Source organism: Brachycentrus maculatus, unplaced genomic scaffold, assembly GCF_059751285.1.
Source record: "Brachycentrus maculatus isolate JH-2025_06_01 unplaced genomic scaffold, ASM5975128v1 h1tg000144l, whole genome shotgun sequence".
NCBI classification, from domain to species: Eukaryota; Metazoa; Arthropoda; class Insecta; order Trichoptera; family Brachycentridae; genus Brachycentrus; species Brachycentrus maculatus.
The window spans coordinates 25,805-43,551 of NW_028280897.1; the positions used below are offsets into that span (position 1 = coordinate 25,805).

A 17,747-nucleotide genomic window follows, 5' to 3' on the forward strand; every position below is an offset into this window, starting at 1 on the left:
ATCTTCCGCAATCAACCTGTTGCATACGTCTGTTTCAAACTTAACTCTTATGTCATCATTCTGTAGCTTTTCTACTTTGACTCTAGAAGGAGCCGCCACCTTGTTCGTTTTGGCCCTCCACCCTTGGAACAGAATCACTCTTGAAACCACCAAAAAGTGATCTGTTTCCATTTCGGCCCCCCTGAACACTCTTGTGTCTACTGTGGCGGATCTCAATCTAGAGTCAATGACGACATAATCGATAATAGACCTTTCATCACATCTCTCCCAAGTATATTGATGGATTCCCTTGTGTGCAAAAAAAGTATTTGACACAAAGAGATTCCATTCCAGACACACCTCTAGCAATCTCTTCCCATTATCGTTCACTCTCGCATCTCCATACAAACCAAGCGCTGATTCAAAACCGTCTCTCCTTGTACCAACCCAGCCATTCAAATCACCGGCCAGAATTACCTTTTCATTATTCATTTTTCCATTCATCACACTCATTACATTCAACCAAAACTCATCCTTCTCAGACTCGCTGTCGGAGTTGACGGGGGCATATCCTATTAAAACAAGTAGCTGTATTAAAATTAATCATAATTAATATTCTGTGGGGCAATACGATTTCTTCGAAAGCTACAGATATCATCGAAGAATGAAAATACAAACTTGTATTTTCAACAGTTGAGAATATTTGTAGCCCTCGAAACTAGTGGCGTTTACATTTATTAAGTAAAAAGAATTTTTATATGTAAATCATCGCGTTTTTTCACAAGTTAATGCTAAGTCAATAAATAATATTTTCCCTCTTCAATCACAAGAGCTCAGTCTCTTTTTTAGAGAGGCTCAGCGCAAATAAAATTATAAGATTTATTGATTCGACATTAACTTTGTGGAATGACATGTTGTTGTTTTTAAAATTAAGCACTTGTAATAAACCACTTAATGAGTTTTATTTTATTGAACACAATTAGTTTCGAAAACTAAGAGATGTTATCTACAGGTGAAAATTAAAACTAACGAGAAAAAAATATTTAAGGGTTGATAGGGTAATAAATAGAGGAGGGGGGGTTTAACCCCCCCCCTTCTCTTTTCCAAGGAACGGGACTTTTTGTAAACGATAATAATGGTGACGTATTTTGAAACAGTATATTATTAATTAACGTTTTATCAAAATTTAAAATTTTATATACTTCTAAGTTTTCTAAAATGTTTAAGGCTTGACCTTTATTTGTAACATAGAGTAATAATTCAAGTGTATGTGAGTCAAATGAGTGGTTAATTTCTATTGTATGATTTGCGAATTCCGAAAAATAATTACTAGTAAGTCCACGGCGATGTTCTCTTATTCTAATTTTTAGATTTCTCGCAGTTCGGCCAGTATATTTTTTATCGCAGTCACCACAAGAAATTTCATAGACAACGCTTCTATTATATCCGTTATTTATGGCTATTTGTTTAAGTTTTTTCACGAATATAATTAAAAGTATTAAGGTTAATTAAGGATGTTAATAACATGAAACTCGAAGCTATAGTTACGGATATTCCAGTTGCCCACATTCATTCACAGACCTAGTCTTAACCGCACCATTATTCTGAAAATTCTTTAGTACATAATACAATAGTGAATCGTACACGCACCATACCATACGAGTGACCACGTATGGTGCGTCACTCATAGGAATAACCTTATCAGTTAGTGTTATTAATTTGTCGAAGAGTGTTACACAACACCAACCGATGATAATGATGGGTGTTCGCGTTATTATTCGAAACATTAGTCACGAGAGCTAAAATCTCTAAAACGAAGGAAAAGCTACAGTTAAAATGAAATAAGAAAGTTAGTTTCTGGGATCAGAGTAGAATGTATACCTTGCCAAATAAGTACCACTCCGGCTCGAAACAATATTACTTCGCCGACTAGCGACTGGATCTGGCAGGATTAGGAATCCCATTTAATTAGAAGCGATTAGGCTTGCCCCGATATAACGGAGTATTCGTTATATTAATAAACTAATCCTTTCGCTGTGTTGATTTGAAGCTTAAAAATATGAAAAACCATCCCCACGCCCAAAGCGTTGCAGTATATAAAGCCTGACCGGGAATTCTTTTTGCATTAGCCATAACGAAGGAACCGAGGATAGTCGCAGATTACATCATGAAGAATAATATTGCTATTTACGTGAGTACCACCAGATAGTATCGTTCCTGTATCTCACGTTATTTATTACCTACAGGGTACAGATAATATACGATTTGAAAGTCTGAAAGAAATATAAATACACACACACACACAAATATATATATATATATATATATATATACAATATATATATATATATATATATATATATACAATATATATATATATATATATATATATATATATATATATATATATATATATATATAATATACATTTATTTCCAGTTTCTTCAACACATCTGTGCGTATGTCGGCAATAGCAGTACGAATATATTTTTTTAACATTGATTTGTAATTGTATTTATTTAAAAATAATAAAAATTTCGAATATACAGTACACATATATGAATATGACAAATTATTAAGAAATTTACTATTCCGGATATTAAAAAACTAATTGTAAAACCATAACAGAAGAAAATAATTACAAAGCAATATTATTCGACTCCAGCTCTTAAAGTCCACATTGAGAGTTTACAATAAGCTCTTCACATAATACATATCATATTAAAGCTTTATAGATGACAATTCAATTCTATCCATTAAGACATGGATAACCCGACGGATTTTTTTTCATTTATTAGTTTGTTAATTTATTCCGCGATATTTTATTTTCAAAGAAAATTATGTCATATTCATAATTATCCTTAAAATAATATGGGGTTTAAATTATTTTCATTAATAAAATTAATTTATCTGCCGACTTCGTAGTATAAATAGGCACAAACCTTCTTAATATCCATTCATACAGTACGAGGTAGCTTGCTAGTTATTAACACTTACAGTTTTTGTATGCCAGCTACTACATAAATAATTCACTCCACTTCAATTCAAGCTACTGGAGCTCACATCATTTAAATTGACTTACTTTTTAAATGATATTAAAAAAAAAACAATCTTAAACATTTCAAGGTTTATTCTAACTGACTTCGCGATATATCAACATCATTCTCATATCAACTTGTAGTAGGTATTTAATAATCACTTATTGACTAGTATTTTCATAGTTGCAAAATTACTCGAATCCTATATCTGATTCATAGTAAAAGTACCTACAGTTAACAGATAGTGGGCACTGGCTATAAAAATATCATCGTAAAAATTGCCATTTGTGCATTATCTACATCGGTTTATTTAACATGATGTAATGATGCCTACCAGATAATAATAGAGAAGTATTGATATTGGACGCAGTTGGTGGTAGTGTTGGCGGTGCAGAGCCGGTTGGGCGCGCGGGGTCAGGAGCCCCCCGAGCCACGCAGGCATCACGCGCTCGAGCTGAATCCGCACCTGCAGCTGCAGTTCAGGCATCCCGTGGACATGACGGAGCCCGTGAAGGTGAGCACACGCGAGGTGCGGCGGCGAGGCCGGGAGCCGCGCGTCGCGCGTCGTCCTCTCGCCGTTGACTCACCGTGTTCGTGTGCGCAGGTGGCCGAGCTGGAGGACGCGCGCGCCACCGACCTGACGCAGCTGAGGGACGACACCCTGCTGAACAGTATGCTGTCGCAGCTGCGTCTGGCCTCAGCGGACGCGGACCAGTCGGACGACCAAGATACGTCTTCGCTGAAGGGCTCATATTCTGAACAAGACGATGTAATATCTTTGTTAACTATCATCTTCAGAACAAAAACAAAACGTACATTCTTCTCTATAGCCTTCGTAATTTAATACAAACTATTGCCGGGTATCGATAATGCCCTAACGCATTGTAAAATATAATGTGTGTCCATTTTCCTTTGTATTGACTCAAAACCGGTACTTATTATTTAAGTTATTTTATTATATATTTTACGCAAGCTTGTACGAGCGTCGGTATCAAACTTCGAGTACCCTAACCAATGCGGCTATTATTATTTCCCTTACTACACTTTCTTTCTCCATTTTATTTCCCCATAAAACAGTAATATTCATCCTGAAAGTTGTGTCATCCTTTGGTAAGTACATTTCCCGCCCAGATCCAAGAATCTGGGCCACTTTGCCTTCGTGAATTGGCGATCAGGTTATAATGCATTAAAAATATAGTCAACAGTAGGTATGTCGCTTGGATCGTTTATCAACGGTCCCTCATCGGAGGAGGATAATCGAGAGTTACAAATATATAGCTTGACAAAATTGCACTCATTCACTTCACTGTCCTTTTAAGACTCTAAAATCCTATGTACCTGATAACTATTGACAGATTTAATGGACAAAAATAACAGGTACCCACGTAATATAAGTATTTCATGTTCAAAGTTTTTAATTTTTGATAATTAATGTTTTGTAAAATGGGACTTTACCGATGTTATTTATGTATCCATTCTATCAAAGTTTCTTAACCGATCAAACAAAAAGCATAATCATATCAATTATAAACACCATCTCAAAATAATAATAATAATGACATTAATATACTTGCATTTAAATTTATTGCGAACGATCAAAATTTAAATAAATTAAAGTCACTTTTATTGCTCCTATACATTAGCGAATATTTTCACTCGTGCATGTGGTGCAGAATCCGATCATTGTCTATCTCTGTCAATCATCTTGATTCATCATGACGGTTCAAGATGAAGCGACGTTTCTGTAATAAATTCTTATGGTATCCATAGATGCCAGGTTGTAATTCTGAAAATACAGGGTGGTCAGCCAAATCAATTCGTGAGTATGTGTACCAGCTTACAGTACTTACTTAAGTACTAATCGACTCCATTTAAACAGTTCTATTTTAAGGGCGAAGACTGACCGGAGCATTTCGTCGGAACGTAACATGTTACGATGCGAGCATTGAGGCAGTCAGTACACCGAGCCGAGCGCTCCATCCATAGTTTCGGATGCTCGCCGGGAGCGATGTTACGACATTATGTTACGACGAAATGCTCCGGTCAGTCTCCACCTTAAGCCATCGTTTAAACTCGAGACTTCATTATGTTGATATTCGATGCAATTATTCTTCTTTGATATTATATTACATATATATAGAATGTGATATTTGAATATTGATTTCAGATCAGCAGCGACGCCGAGTACACGGAATCTCTATCCCCGAAATGGGAACGTAATTCTCGACATCTCGGCGCATCGGTAATTCCTATACCTACTGTTTCGAATACGCGATTGTCTCGTACTTATCTACCGGTAAGAGAAAAATCGCTTTTCGGAGCTATCGGAAGCAATTTGGACTCGAAAGCAGTAGCACATTTTTTTCAAACTTCTTATTAAATTTCATTAATTGATTCGGCAGTCACTTTATGATAAAATCTATCCATTTTTAATTAATGTTTTACTTAGTAAATACCACTATTTCTTAAAATCTACTGTGACACGTGTTTTGATGCATTCCGCATTCTTATTAAATATAATATTCCGACCTTTTTTTAGTAAACAGGAGAGTCTACAAATATATTGGCGTGTCTGTGTATATATATATATATATATATATATATATATATATATATATATATATATATATATATATATATATATATATATATATATATATATATATATATATATATACAAACACACGCACACACACACACACGCACACGCGCACACACACACACACACACACACGCACGCGCACGCGCACACACACACACACACACACAAACGCACACACACACACATAATCATATGTGTGCGCGTATATGTACCTACCATACTCGAAAGCCTTGAAAATAGTTTGTCATATACAAACATATAAAAATAAAAAGTTATGATTCAGCTCACAGTATTCGAAAATCATTTTAAAATTTATAAAAGTATTTTAAAATTTATATCCAAGAAATATAGAAGGAGAAAAACATTACTTATAACCAATTTCCAATAAAGAATCTCAAAAAGTCATGTTAACAATCAAAGCAATTCATATGTTAAATATGAATAACTAATATCAGAAATAATATATGAAATTCTGCACAGGTAATACACTTATAAATTATCACTGCAAATCTTTTTGCGTGTAACTAAGATTTGTACTAGTAATTTTCGAAACAATATGATGTATGATTTTTATTGACAAAAAATATTTTATTTTATTATGCAATGTATGTCATACGAAATTAAAATAATAACTGCAACTCTTATTTTTAAATAATCTAGGCAAGAGATGAAACCCGTCCTAATCTCTTTTTGATGGATTTTTTCTAACCTAAACGGCATTTCTGAGTTCTGAATAAAGTTCATTTTTCATGAAGCTACTCGCATCTGTGAGTCTAATGAGGAATCTCCATTTGTCAGCCTCCTATTTTATTTCAGCGACGTTTCTTCCGACCCATTTGCCGTATAGAAAGGAATACGGTTTCACTGAACAACGCGGAATACGAATACCGGCCTGCTCATTATGATGAAATAAGGTGCATCAACGATGTCGATCACCCGTCACGCAAATATGTAAGGACTTATGTTTCAACATTTCATTAATAGTGATGCGTACATATTACTTTGTTGACAACTCAACATAGATGAGGAATATAGAAGTCTGGGCATTTACGGCGCTTGCGACCAATAGACGTGTCTCTAGTGAATCAAGCACTATGTTTCGAAATTTGAACCATATATAGAAGCTACAAGAATTTGAATAGTGTGGTTGCCAATCGTGGGTAGAGTTGGTAAATGTTACACGTTTGTAAAGTGATCACTTAAACCAGCCCATGACGGTCGTCTCCTTCTTCTTCTTCTTCTTTTTATATAAGAGAAAACACATTAATCTGTAGTAATCACAATAAATATACACACATACTGTGAAAAGCAGTGTGTGTGTATATTGTGTAGCACTGTCAGCGAGAAAAGATGATCCCGTCGGCAGGTTCATGTACTCCGCACATCTCCCGAGAGCCTCCATCGTGTGCGCCTCCTTTCATCACCCGGTTCATGCAAGTTATAGGCAATTCTCGTCTGTACTGTATTAATGTATGCAATGGATATTCTTGAAAAAATTCAGATTACGTGCGCATCTTTCTTCACATATGGACCAAAATAAATCAGCAAAATATCACGAAATTTTATAAAATAACATTTGTTATAATTAAAACTATACTTATGAAGTATAACTTTCTAAAAATATGATTTAATGTCAATATTTTTATTTATATTCCAGTATAGATGAAGAACCTTTTTTCGAAAGGAAATATCAACATTTTGACATTTATATTGTAGTATGTAAGCAGAAATATTTCGTTTTGATGCAAGCGAGATTCCGAATTATTGTAGTTTATACGTTGTAAATGCCCAGACTTCCATATTTGAAAGCATTTTCTTTATTGATATATATATATATATATATATATATATATATATATATATATATATATATATATATATATATATATATATATATATATATATATATATATATATATATATATACATAAATATATATATACCTGTAAAAAGTTTCATAATTAATATATAATAATCTTAACTCTAAAACTGCAGAAAAATCCAGCATTTGTGAACAGAAAAAATGGATATAAGTACTTACTAAAAAATATTCTGATGTATTCTTTTTACAGTTTTGTTCGAAAGTGGGATTCTCCTGTGTTCAGTGGAATAAAACAATCCATTTAACGAGACGAGCTTATTCAAGGTAGATACTTTTGAAAACATGTGTATTTTATATGGTCTTACTTACTTACTTATTTTTGTCCCAAACAAAAAATTCATTTTAATTACCTTGTTAACCAGTATTTGTCAAATAATAAGGATAAAAATTACTATATTTTCAATTCATATTCTATAAAAAAAAGTTCCGTTAAGTTGTATCCAATTGAGCTTAAAAGTCTAGTGCCTATTTTAATTTATTATCGCGGAATTATTATTCAATAATTCCGCGCTATAAATTAAGTACGATAGTAACATTAAGTAATTTACTTATTTAAAATGTGTGCCGTCTTCGCGTTACTTCCATAATACGACTATTTTTTATTTGATTATAAATCAGTAGAAGAATATGAGATTTTCCTACTATTTTGAAGTAATAAACTCTTGACGTACGTACTATATCTAAATTTACAAATTGTCATCATACCTTCCATCATATTGCAATTGTCACATGTATCAAAGTTATTGTATTTATACAATACTACATAGTTGAATATATTGCACACTTTCAGCTCCTGTTGGGAGTCCAGTTCCAGGGTCATTCCTGCCGGGTGCGAGTGTATGTGGCCGGAACACGAACTCGGAAACATCAAACTGCACACTTAGACAGGATGCCACCTAACCAGACCAGCCTGCTTACGTTGAACCGATTCGCATCTCTATTTCCAGTTTATTATTAGGATTAACGTAATAACAAATGTTCTCATAATGTTATTACGCGTGATCAGTCGTAGAAACCTCATCTTGTATCTAATACCATTTTAATACAATTTGTTGACAATCTAAAATGAATTTTAATTAATGTATTTTATTATAAAATTTTAAAAGCAGTAGAAAGAAGAAAAATTTATACCTTCGAAATGTGGTGTTGGAGGCGTATGGTCCGAATTCCATGGACAGCCAGACGCACCAATGAGTCCATTCTCCAGGAACTACGCTTTTATGGCTTGACTCTGGCCAATGTCTGTACCCGACAGATTCTCCAGTTCTTTGGACACGTTGCGCGTGGCAACGATGATAGCCTGGAACGACTAGTTGTGATCGGTAGCCTGAAGGGAAAGAGAGGGAGAGGAAGATCCTCACACGATGGAAGATCAAATTAATCTCAGTGGTTGGAGCGCTACGTGCAGCGCAGTCAAGGGATAACTGGAGAAGAATCATTGCTTCTGCAAGAGTCACAACCCTCAGCAATGAGGAATAAGACGAAAAATAAGAATTATACAATTTTATCAAGATTTAATTCTACTGATATAAAATGTTTTCCACTTCTTTGCAATTCTGTTCTTCAAATAAAACTTATTGCTTTTAGTAAAAATCATATCCAACATTCGGCAAAATACGGTAGTAACGAAAAAATTGTGAAACTCGAGTTTTCAAAATATTTGTTGTCATGTGTTAAAAAATTATTTAGCTGCATTAAATACATTTTTCAAAATTCTTTACGGAAACACCTATAATTAAGTAGAATATACCACCATGATTTATGAAATTGAAAGGTAGGTCCCGTCATTATTTTCAGGCTTGGTACAGACGGAGCCAGTATGCACATGGCGGCTACATTTTTTTTTGTATTGTGTCAGGTCCTTTACGTTCACGTATGAATTTTGGGATGACGAAGACTTCTTATTGGTTAATATTACACCACTCTTTCACATTTATGGCACGAACACGAAATCACCCGTCGCACACTGGTCGTTTCGAGCGTTTTAGGAGGAAATAAATATTTTTTATTAAAATCTCTATTATTACAAACATTATTATGCAAAGTGAAGCAAAAATAAATTCAACAATATCTCCTTCCGTATGTAAAATGTCGAAGCGTTCGGATGTGTATAGTTGCTTCTAGAGATAAAAGTATTTTTTTTCTAAATGGATATTATTGCCAAAGGTATGTTCTCTTAAAACTTCTTCTTCTTCTTCTTTTTTAAACCTAGAGATCTATTTGTGCCTCCGCATGTCGCTCTTGGGATGTTGACTCCCAGCTGTCTTTCCATCTTTTCGGAGGTCTGCCTGGGGGTCTGCGTCCTTCGGGGTTACCTTGAAGGGCGATACGTGGAAGTCTGTCATCTGACATTCTGTTTATATGTTCACTCCAGTATCGCCTTCGTTGTCATCCCCACCTCGCGATATCCTCCGTCTTACACGTGCTACGGATGTCAGTATTTCTTACTCGGTCTCGCAATGTGTTTCCGGTTATGGATCGGAGAGTCTTCATCTCGTAGGTTCAAAGTCGAGATTTTGTTCTGGAAGTATCTGCTAGTTGGTCGGACAAATGTTTTGTATATTTTCATTTTACTTTCTATTCTCCTGTGTTTGTTCCTCCACACCGAGTTTCTGAGGCATCCGGATATAACTGCAGCCTTGTTTATTTGTTTCTGAGTCTCATCATATAAATCAGCGTAGCTACTGATGTCAACTCCAAGATACTAGAATTTCATCACCTGTTCAACGGTTCTGTTGTTTACAACTCATTTGCATCTAACTGGACTCTTTGATGTCACGCTTTTAGTATTGTCAATGGATATCATCGTGTTGAACTTTTCCGATGTCAAGTGAAACTTGAGAAGCATGCTGTTTAAACTATGAAAAAAATTAAAACCTAAAAATTTATTTTAAGATCGACCTAACAAGAAAGTGTAAATATATATTTTATTTTTCTTTCTTGGGTCGTATTCATTTAGAGATTAGAAAAAATTACATCAAAGTGTTGTACGGATACTTTTCTATATTATTCTTCAATTATTTTCCTATCGAAAATATTAAATTTGGACTCCAAAACATACCAAACGATTAGAAAATCTAATATAACTGCTGATATTACCGGGATTTATGTTAATTTGATCAAAAGATTCGGAGTTATTTTAACCTCTCAAGTGGGTATCACATAAATACCAGTGAACTGGTCCAACATGCCAGCATCAGTGGACAAAATTCTTATTCATGGCAGTATGGTAATTTATAAACTAATTTTTCCTATTGGTTAACTGTCGGAAGACGTGCAAGAGTCACTATAAAAGGACTTGAAAAGATTTAGGGAATTCCATACTCGAAAAACTCCCCGTTTACACACCAATACCGATTTATTAAATAAATTGTTGGTTTCATCTGAGCCTGTAATATCGAGTATACTAAAACTGCAATGGAAAAATAGTGGTCCGTTTATTAAAAGTACCAGAAAATATTCTAATTAACTCACCTATTCTCGAAGAAGGCGATTCAGAATGTGAAATATAACCTGAAGTTTTGTTATATCAAAGAGTTTATATACTGTTTCCATTGTTTATGATAAACGTGTTTTTAATTTCTGTCTCTGTTTAAAAAAGAATTATTTTTAAAATGTATAGTGTAAATAATACAGATATTCGAAGTAACATGGGTATTATATAATATGTTAAAATATGTAGAGTAAAGGTTAGTAACAAATAAATATTAATATTGGACAAAGTTTAATTCTCATTCTCGCTTTTTTTATTTTAAATTATTTTCTTATGGTTATATACATGTAAAAATGAATTGTACTATACTTTTTGTGTTCAATGTATATTATTCATTATAGTTTGATGTTTTGATACATTTATAAAAATATATAGAATGAGAAAATATTTTTATTTTCCGGTAAAATGCTCGAAACGACCAATGTGCGGCGTGGTAAAATTCACACATGAAGGGGATGGACCAGAGACAATACAGAAAAATACAGCCGCCATATGCATTCCGGCTCCGTCTATAGCAGCCAATAGATAACGCAAAAAGATCTTTGGTATAATCTGCTTTACTTCATAATCTATGGTTCATTGTGTCACTTGTGGTTGGATCGTCGTGTGTCTGCTCGTTTATATTTTTCTATCATTTTTGTTGTGGTTCATTTCGCATTTTATCTGTCTTCCTCGAATCTGTGCTGTTATTTTCTCCTCGTAATCAATTTACTTTATGTCGTTCAACTAAGTCATTGACAGTAGGAGTGACGCGGAACATGCGCCACCTGATCTGATACAAGGAAACGGAATTTGTCCACCGGACTCACATTATTATCAGCATACAACATGCAGCCCTTGATATCTCCTGTCGGTAAGTTATTTCTTACGTCCGCGCTATATGTACTTGCCGTATCACGCGTTGTGTGTTTAAATTTCACCTTTGATCTCTTTGTTTCTATGCGTAAACAATATGTTGATTTCCCATTATTTACATATTTTTTTATGATATTCAATATATTTTCTAAATATAGATGTACATTTAGTCTGTAGGAATAAAATGTTATTGAAATTTACCTCACAATATTGATATATATATTGCGATAAATTATCAGTAGAAGCGAATGATTTTTGTAAATAATCTTGTATCCAATATTATGAAAAGTATTATATGGCGAATGTGAAAAAGTGCCGGAAAAAACGTAATTCGAATATTGCGAGTGCCTACCCTGTTTCCTGTAAACTTTTCTACAATGGTAGAGTGAAATTCTTTCCTTAAACTATTGTCAAATGGTCACAATAAGCCTACTCGACCCGCACAAGATACAGAGGAGAGTGTTAGTGCACGGGCCCCTCACTCCCCCTGCGTTGGCTGCTCGCCGCCACTGCCGCTGCTAGCCTCTTCCGTTGGTACTTACGGAATGCCTCCCTGTCCCGAGTCCTTGCCAAGTGATACAAGTCGAGTTCACGCAGCCTTTGCTTGTCACCATTGCATGACTAACTGCATGTTCCTTTACAGATCATGAGTCCCGACGCCAGCAGCACGAGGATGCAGAGAACGGTGCGCACGAGCGAGTGGCGCACGAGTCCACCCCGCTGCTGCACACCGGCCATCGCGCTCCCAGGAATAACTCTACAAGGACCACTGTCTTCGTCACCACTTTGATGCTCACCCTTGTGTTTGGTGTCATTGTTAGTTTGTTTCTCCTTTTAGAAGAAGGTAAGAAAAAACACATTTTCTCAATTTGAATTCTCTTCTTTTCATACTTTACCTACTACCATACTTGCCATACACAACTTTGCACATATTTGGAACGAAGCGCAATTGTATCATTAAAATTAATCCTCTTTTTTCTACAATGCAATCCAAGAACTAATGCTAATCACCTTTTTATACCATCAATTATTGTATCCGCTAGTATAATAATAATAATTGTAGATAATTATTATATCTCAAGGGTACTTAGATTGAGATTTAAAATAAAACTCATTGGGGAAAGCATAATGAAAGATTTAAATGTTGGAGCTAGAATGAATAATTTGACTGTCTGTTGCCTTTTGTTTGCTGACAACGCTGTTCTTCTTGCCGATAGCAGAGAAGACCTGCAGGCGTTGGTGACAAAAGTGTATAATGTGTGCAAGGAAAGTTATGTTAGCAAATCCAAAATAATGGTTCTTGAAAGAGAAGAATGTAGATCTGAGTGTGAAATATTGGTAAACGGAGAGATTTTGGAACAGGTAGATGATTTCGTGTATTTGGGTAGTATGTTTTCTAGGGATGGAAAGATTGATAAAGACATAGAAAGGAGAGTGAATGCTGGGAACAAAGTGAATGGTGCACTGAAATCAGTTATAGCAAATAAAAACCTATCAACGGAAGCTAAACTGGCAGTGCACAACGGAGTCCTGGTTCCAACTCTAATGTATGGAAGTGAAACATGGAGTTGGCAAAAGAAGGATGAAAGTAGACTGAACGCAGTCAAAATGCGATCTCTCAGAAAAATGTGTGACAAAACGATTTATGATAGATGTTCGAATAGTGAAATAAGGAAGGAATGCAAAGCTGAGACAAGCATTATCGATAAAATTAAGAAAGGTGTGTTGAGATGGTTTAGACTTGTATAATGTTGTCTTTTATTGCCACCAAGTCGGGAAGAAATACCGCACTTCGTCATCAGCATCCCGCACTTCCCGCATGCAGATGTATTCTACCGCGAGCTCCCCGGTTTTAATCTGGATAGCAACTATAATAACTAAAAAAAAGAAAGTATCCTCAGCTCTTGGCGAGTGGACGTGATGTTCTACGAGATCCCTGGTTTAAACTGTGGTGGCAATAATAATAATATTTTGATTTAAATTAATCGAATTGTGCAACTGTATAAGAAGAACAGTGAAGTGAAGACGGGATGGTGCCCCATTGTGAGTGATTGCCATGCGATCTCTCAGAAGAATGTACGACAAAACGATTTATGATAGATGTTCGAATAGTGAAATAAGGAAGGAATGCAAAGCCGAGACAAGCATTATCGATAAAATTAAGAAAGGTGTGTTGATATGGTTTGGACATGTATAACGAATGAGTGAGGAAAGAACGGTAAAACAAATTTATTAGGCGAATGTAATTGGAAAAAGGAGCAGAGGAAGACCGAGAAAAACTTGGCACGATCAGGTATGCCAAATACTTGAAAGCGGTCAGGTTAGGAGTCGAAACAATCGGCGGGTGTGTATGAGGAGATGCATGAAAGTGGAAGAGGCGAGGAATATTTGCAAAGACAGAGTGGTGTGGCGTTCTATTTTCTCTGCCTACCCCTGCGGTGAAGCGGCATGATGGTTAGTTAGTTAGATAGTTTTAATCAACTTTTTGTATAAAATTTGGAAAATCTTGCACTTCTTTGGGTACAAAACCATTGTTGCAAAGTTCTTCAACATTTGTTTGATCACAGTTCCTATGTTTTTTCGACCCGTGATGCTCTTTTCAAATGCAGATACAAATAAAATGTTGGCACTGTGGATGATGAAAACTTTTTACACCTTTCTTAGTTTTATCGATATGACGATATCGATGACATTTTTTGCACCACTTTGTATTTCATAAGTGATTTCCGGCTCTTCACAAATTGAGTGACATGTTTATAATTCGATTGTTTATTCTAAACTGACCTGCTCTAGAATTAATATGACATTCTCCACCTCGTAATTTTTACTATGCATTGTCCATAGTAAACATGGAACATACAAAATATGGAAATTATTGTAAAAATATTACATTCCATTACATTCTTAAACTAAAAAAATAAGTTGTTTATTATAATGAAGTTCTGAGCCTATTGACTTCAAAGAGGTTGCATGTTGTACGTGCAATTTCAACCACATGTGCGGATACTTTTACAATGTTGTCAGTAAAACACTAATTAGGTACTTATATCTGAACTATTGTCTAGTTAACTGCCCTGTTGAATTTTATTGCTTGGGGTCGAAAATGATGTTTTTAAAAAGTTGACATATAAAAACATAAAAGTTTCATATCATCGTAAGTAAGTAAGTAGCTCGTTATAACCCTGAATAAATATATGGAAAACCCATGAGAATAAATTTATCCGTGCTCGTAATAACCGACTTGGACTTAATTTTACTATCATGAAATAGGTTTTTTTGGTATTTCACCACTTTAATTGATTAATATGGTGCATTTCAGACCGACAATGGCCCGTGAATATCCCGTTTGAGATGATTAGAAGATCTGAGTGGAACGCTCGGCCTTCTCAACGCCCACTGCCGCCTTCCTCTAAGCCCGTCACGCACGTCATCGCGCTCCACACCGCCACTGCTGAGTGCCTCGACCTCACGCAGTGCATCGAGCTCGTTCGAGGACTGCAGGTACAACTGACAGCCAGCGACCAAAGCAAATGAACTTTTCCGCCTCTCCTGACTGATTGACTGAGGCAGTAATGTGTCTTGTCCCGCTTTGGTTTGCAGAATACATACCAAGGGTCCCCGATTAATATGTCGGATATTCCCTTTAACTTCATGGTGAGCGCGAATGGGTTGACTTATGAGGGAAGAGGCTGGGACGTGGCCGGAGAAGTGGATCCGGAGCTGGACACTCGCTCCGTCAACATCGCTGCTATCGGTAATAATGTGTTCTGCATTTCTCTTCACCTGCCTTCACTGTTTATGTGGTCTGTTATGTGGTCCCGGGTAAAAAGTAAGAGTCCAAATATAAATGTTTATAATTTATAGGCAACTTCACGGAGCGACAACCAACTGGCGCCCAATTGGATGAAATAAAGGCCTTTTTAGACGAGTCCATATGGAGAAGCAAACTGTCCCCCTACTACACCATCGTTGGAAGAGCTTTCAAAGGAACTCCTACTCAACTTTTCAAAGCTGTTAGTAAATCGAGTCACTGGAGAAATGATTAATGCTGATCAATGTGTGCCATGATATAGTCCTGAGAAGTAAAATAGTGAAATGCCAAATACCTGGTGAATTGATATTTTCAATTCTGTGTCAATTCACTTTTGGCCAATTTCCATGTAGCATTTTCTATCATTGCATGATCCATCTGCAACATGGATATTTTTACAAGTATACATATCATCGGCTTAGTGCAACAATTCACTAATTCAAAAAAATATTAACAAAATAATGATTATCCATGTGAAAACTTTGTAGTTGATTTTAAAAAATTTTGATGTGGGAAAAAACTAATTACCTTCGATGTAGTTTGAGGGAAATCCTGATCCACTAGTCAAAAGGAGGATGTTTCATTTTACATATATCGTTTATTATCATCGAAGCAAGTGAAATCACTAATTCACATGAATATATTTTTCTATTTTGCAAAAAATCATAAATAAAATAATTGATTTTTTACTGTTTTTTGAGATACTCTTTAAATATTTGTTTAAAAAAAACTTTAACCATCTATTATCTGCAAATAACACTTTGTTAGTGACTTGTTGCATTAAGCTGATTATATATATATATATATATATATATATATATATATATATATATATATATATATATATATATATATATATATATATATATATATATATACATATATATATATACATATATATATATATATATATATATATATATACATATATATATATTTATATATTTGTATGTATATATATATATATGTATTTATATATGAACATTTTTTCTTCTTCTTGACAATTTTTTTGGGCTCTTGCTTTGATTCAAGAACATACAATAAAATCCTCGTTTTGTCTTCAGTGCCAGGCGGTGATTAGCATTTAATAGTATATTATTTCTGATTTTCTAAGTGTTGAATAGGTGAAAGGATTCTTGGCGTCCATTTTGGTTTGACTATTGACGTACCGAGATGATCACGAATCACCTTGTAAGTCATTGTTTTGGATAGTGTAAACACTTCCATCCTTCCTTTGTATGACAGAGTGTATCGACTAGATAAGTATATCTTGGCGAAACCTGCTAAAGTATATGCATATATTGGAGATGCACCATGTTGTGTATTATATAGATGGTACATTAACCAGTATATATTTTCTATTATGAGCAATAAAAAATCAAGAATAAAGGATGTGTAAACAGATTTTTTATAACTTTGTTAAAATAAAATGATTCTATTTTAATTAGCATTGTAATTTTTAAAAATAACTCCAATACTCAATATTTGAGTGTTTGTAATCCTGTAAGTGCTGTTATTTCATTTTGTATTTAGTTTATGCAAATTAAGTTGTCATTTTAAGGCAATATTGTTAAGTCAAATTATGTATTTTCGAATTGCGATTCAAAACTTGGGAGTGATAAAAAATATGTTAATAACAACATAAATGTTCCAATGAATCTAAAAATATAGAAAATAGTAAAATATTTTTGCCATATATATCATCCTGAGAACAAATCCAGGCCATTACTAAAATGTTCTATTATGAAATCTGTTCTAAAAGGATAGTTGTGCATTCGCTTTATACATCCAATTTAGTGGCTACCTCCCTCCATCGCATTTTGTAATTTGAATTTATTTTGGATTTATCCGGATAATAGGGTATACCTAATAATGGCACTGGGTTAGTTTTAATAATATATGTGTTTCAATGATTGTATATTATAAATATTGAAACTACAAATAAAAAAAATATTTGCCAAAATACCTGTCACATCAATCTGGTGGTGGAAATGGTCTTAGATCATATCGCACAGAGAGATGACAATGTAAATAAGATGACCATAGCAACAGAGCGTCAATATACTTTCGTAGTTGAATTCTCCTCC

General features: G+C 34.6%; 2 protein-coding genes across 3 annotated transcripts; both read left to right on the forward strand.

Moving 5' to 3' along the window:
* The first annotated feature begins 2,122 nt into the window (after positions 1–2,122).
* LOC148308865 (uncharacterized) lies at positions 2,123–8,567 on the forward strand. 2 transcript variants are annotated; one of them, XM_088260950.1, is made up of 7 exons: positions 2,123–2,170; positions 3,388–3,531; positions 3,622–3,786; positions 5,185–5,313; positions 6,436–6,570; positions 7,692–7,765; positions 8,292–8,567. In XM_088260950.1, exons 1-7 carry the CDS (start codon positions 2,147–2,149, stop codon positions 8,383–8,385), a joined length of 765 nt encoding a protein of 254 aa, XP_088117076.1. In that variant the 5' UTR covers positions 2,123–2,146; the 3' UTR covers positions 8,386–8,567. The 2 variants fall into 2 exon arrangements, with proteins under 2 accessions (XP_088117076.1, XP_088117077.1); XM_088260951.1 differs by having other exon boundaries at positions 5,185–5,259.
* A 2,994-nt stretch (positions 8,568–11,561) lies between these two features.
* On the forward strand, positions 11,562–16,390 carry LOC148308866 (peptidoglycan-recognition protein SD-like). Its single transcript, XM_088260925.1, has 5 exons — positions 11,562–11,847; positions 12,493–12,693; positions 15,169–15,350; positions 15,450–15,603; positions 15,714–16,390. The coding sequence occupies exons 1-5, from the start codon at positions 11,823–11,825 to the stop codon at positions 15,893–15,895; spliced, it is 744 nt and encodes a 247-aa protein (XP_088117051.1). The 5' UTR covers positions 11,562–11,822; the 3' UTR covers positions 15,896–16,390.
* The last annotated feature ends 1,357 nt before the right edge of the window (positions 16,391–17,747 follow it).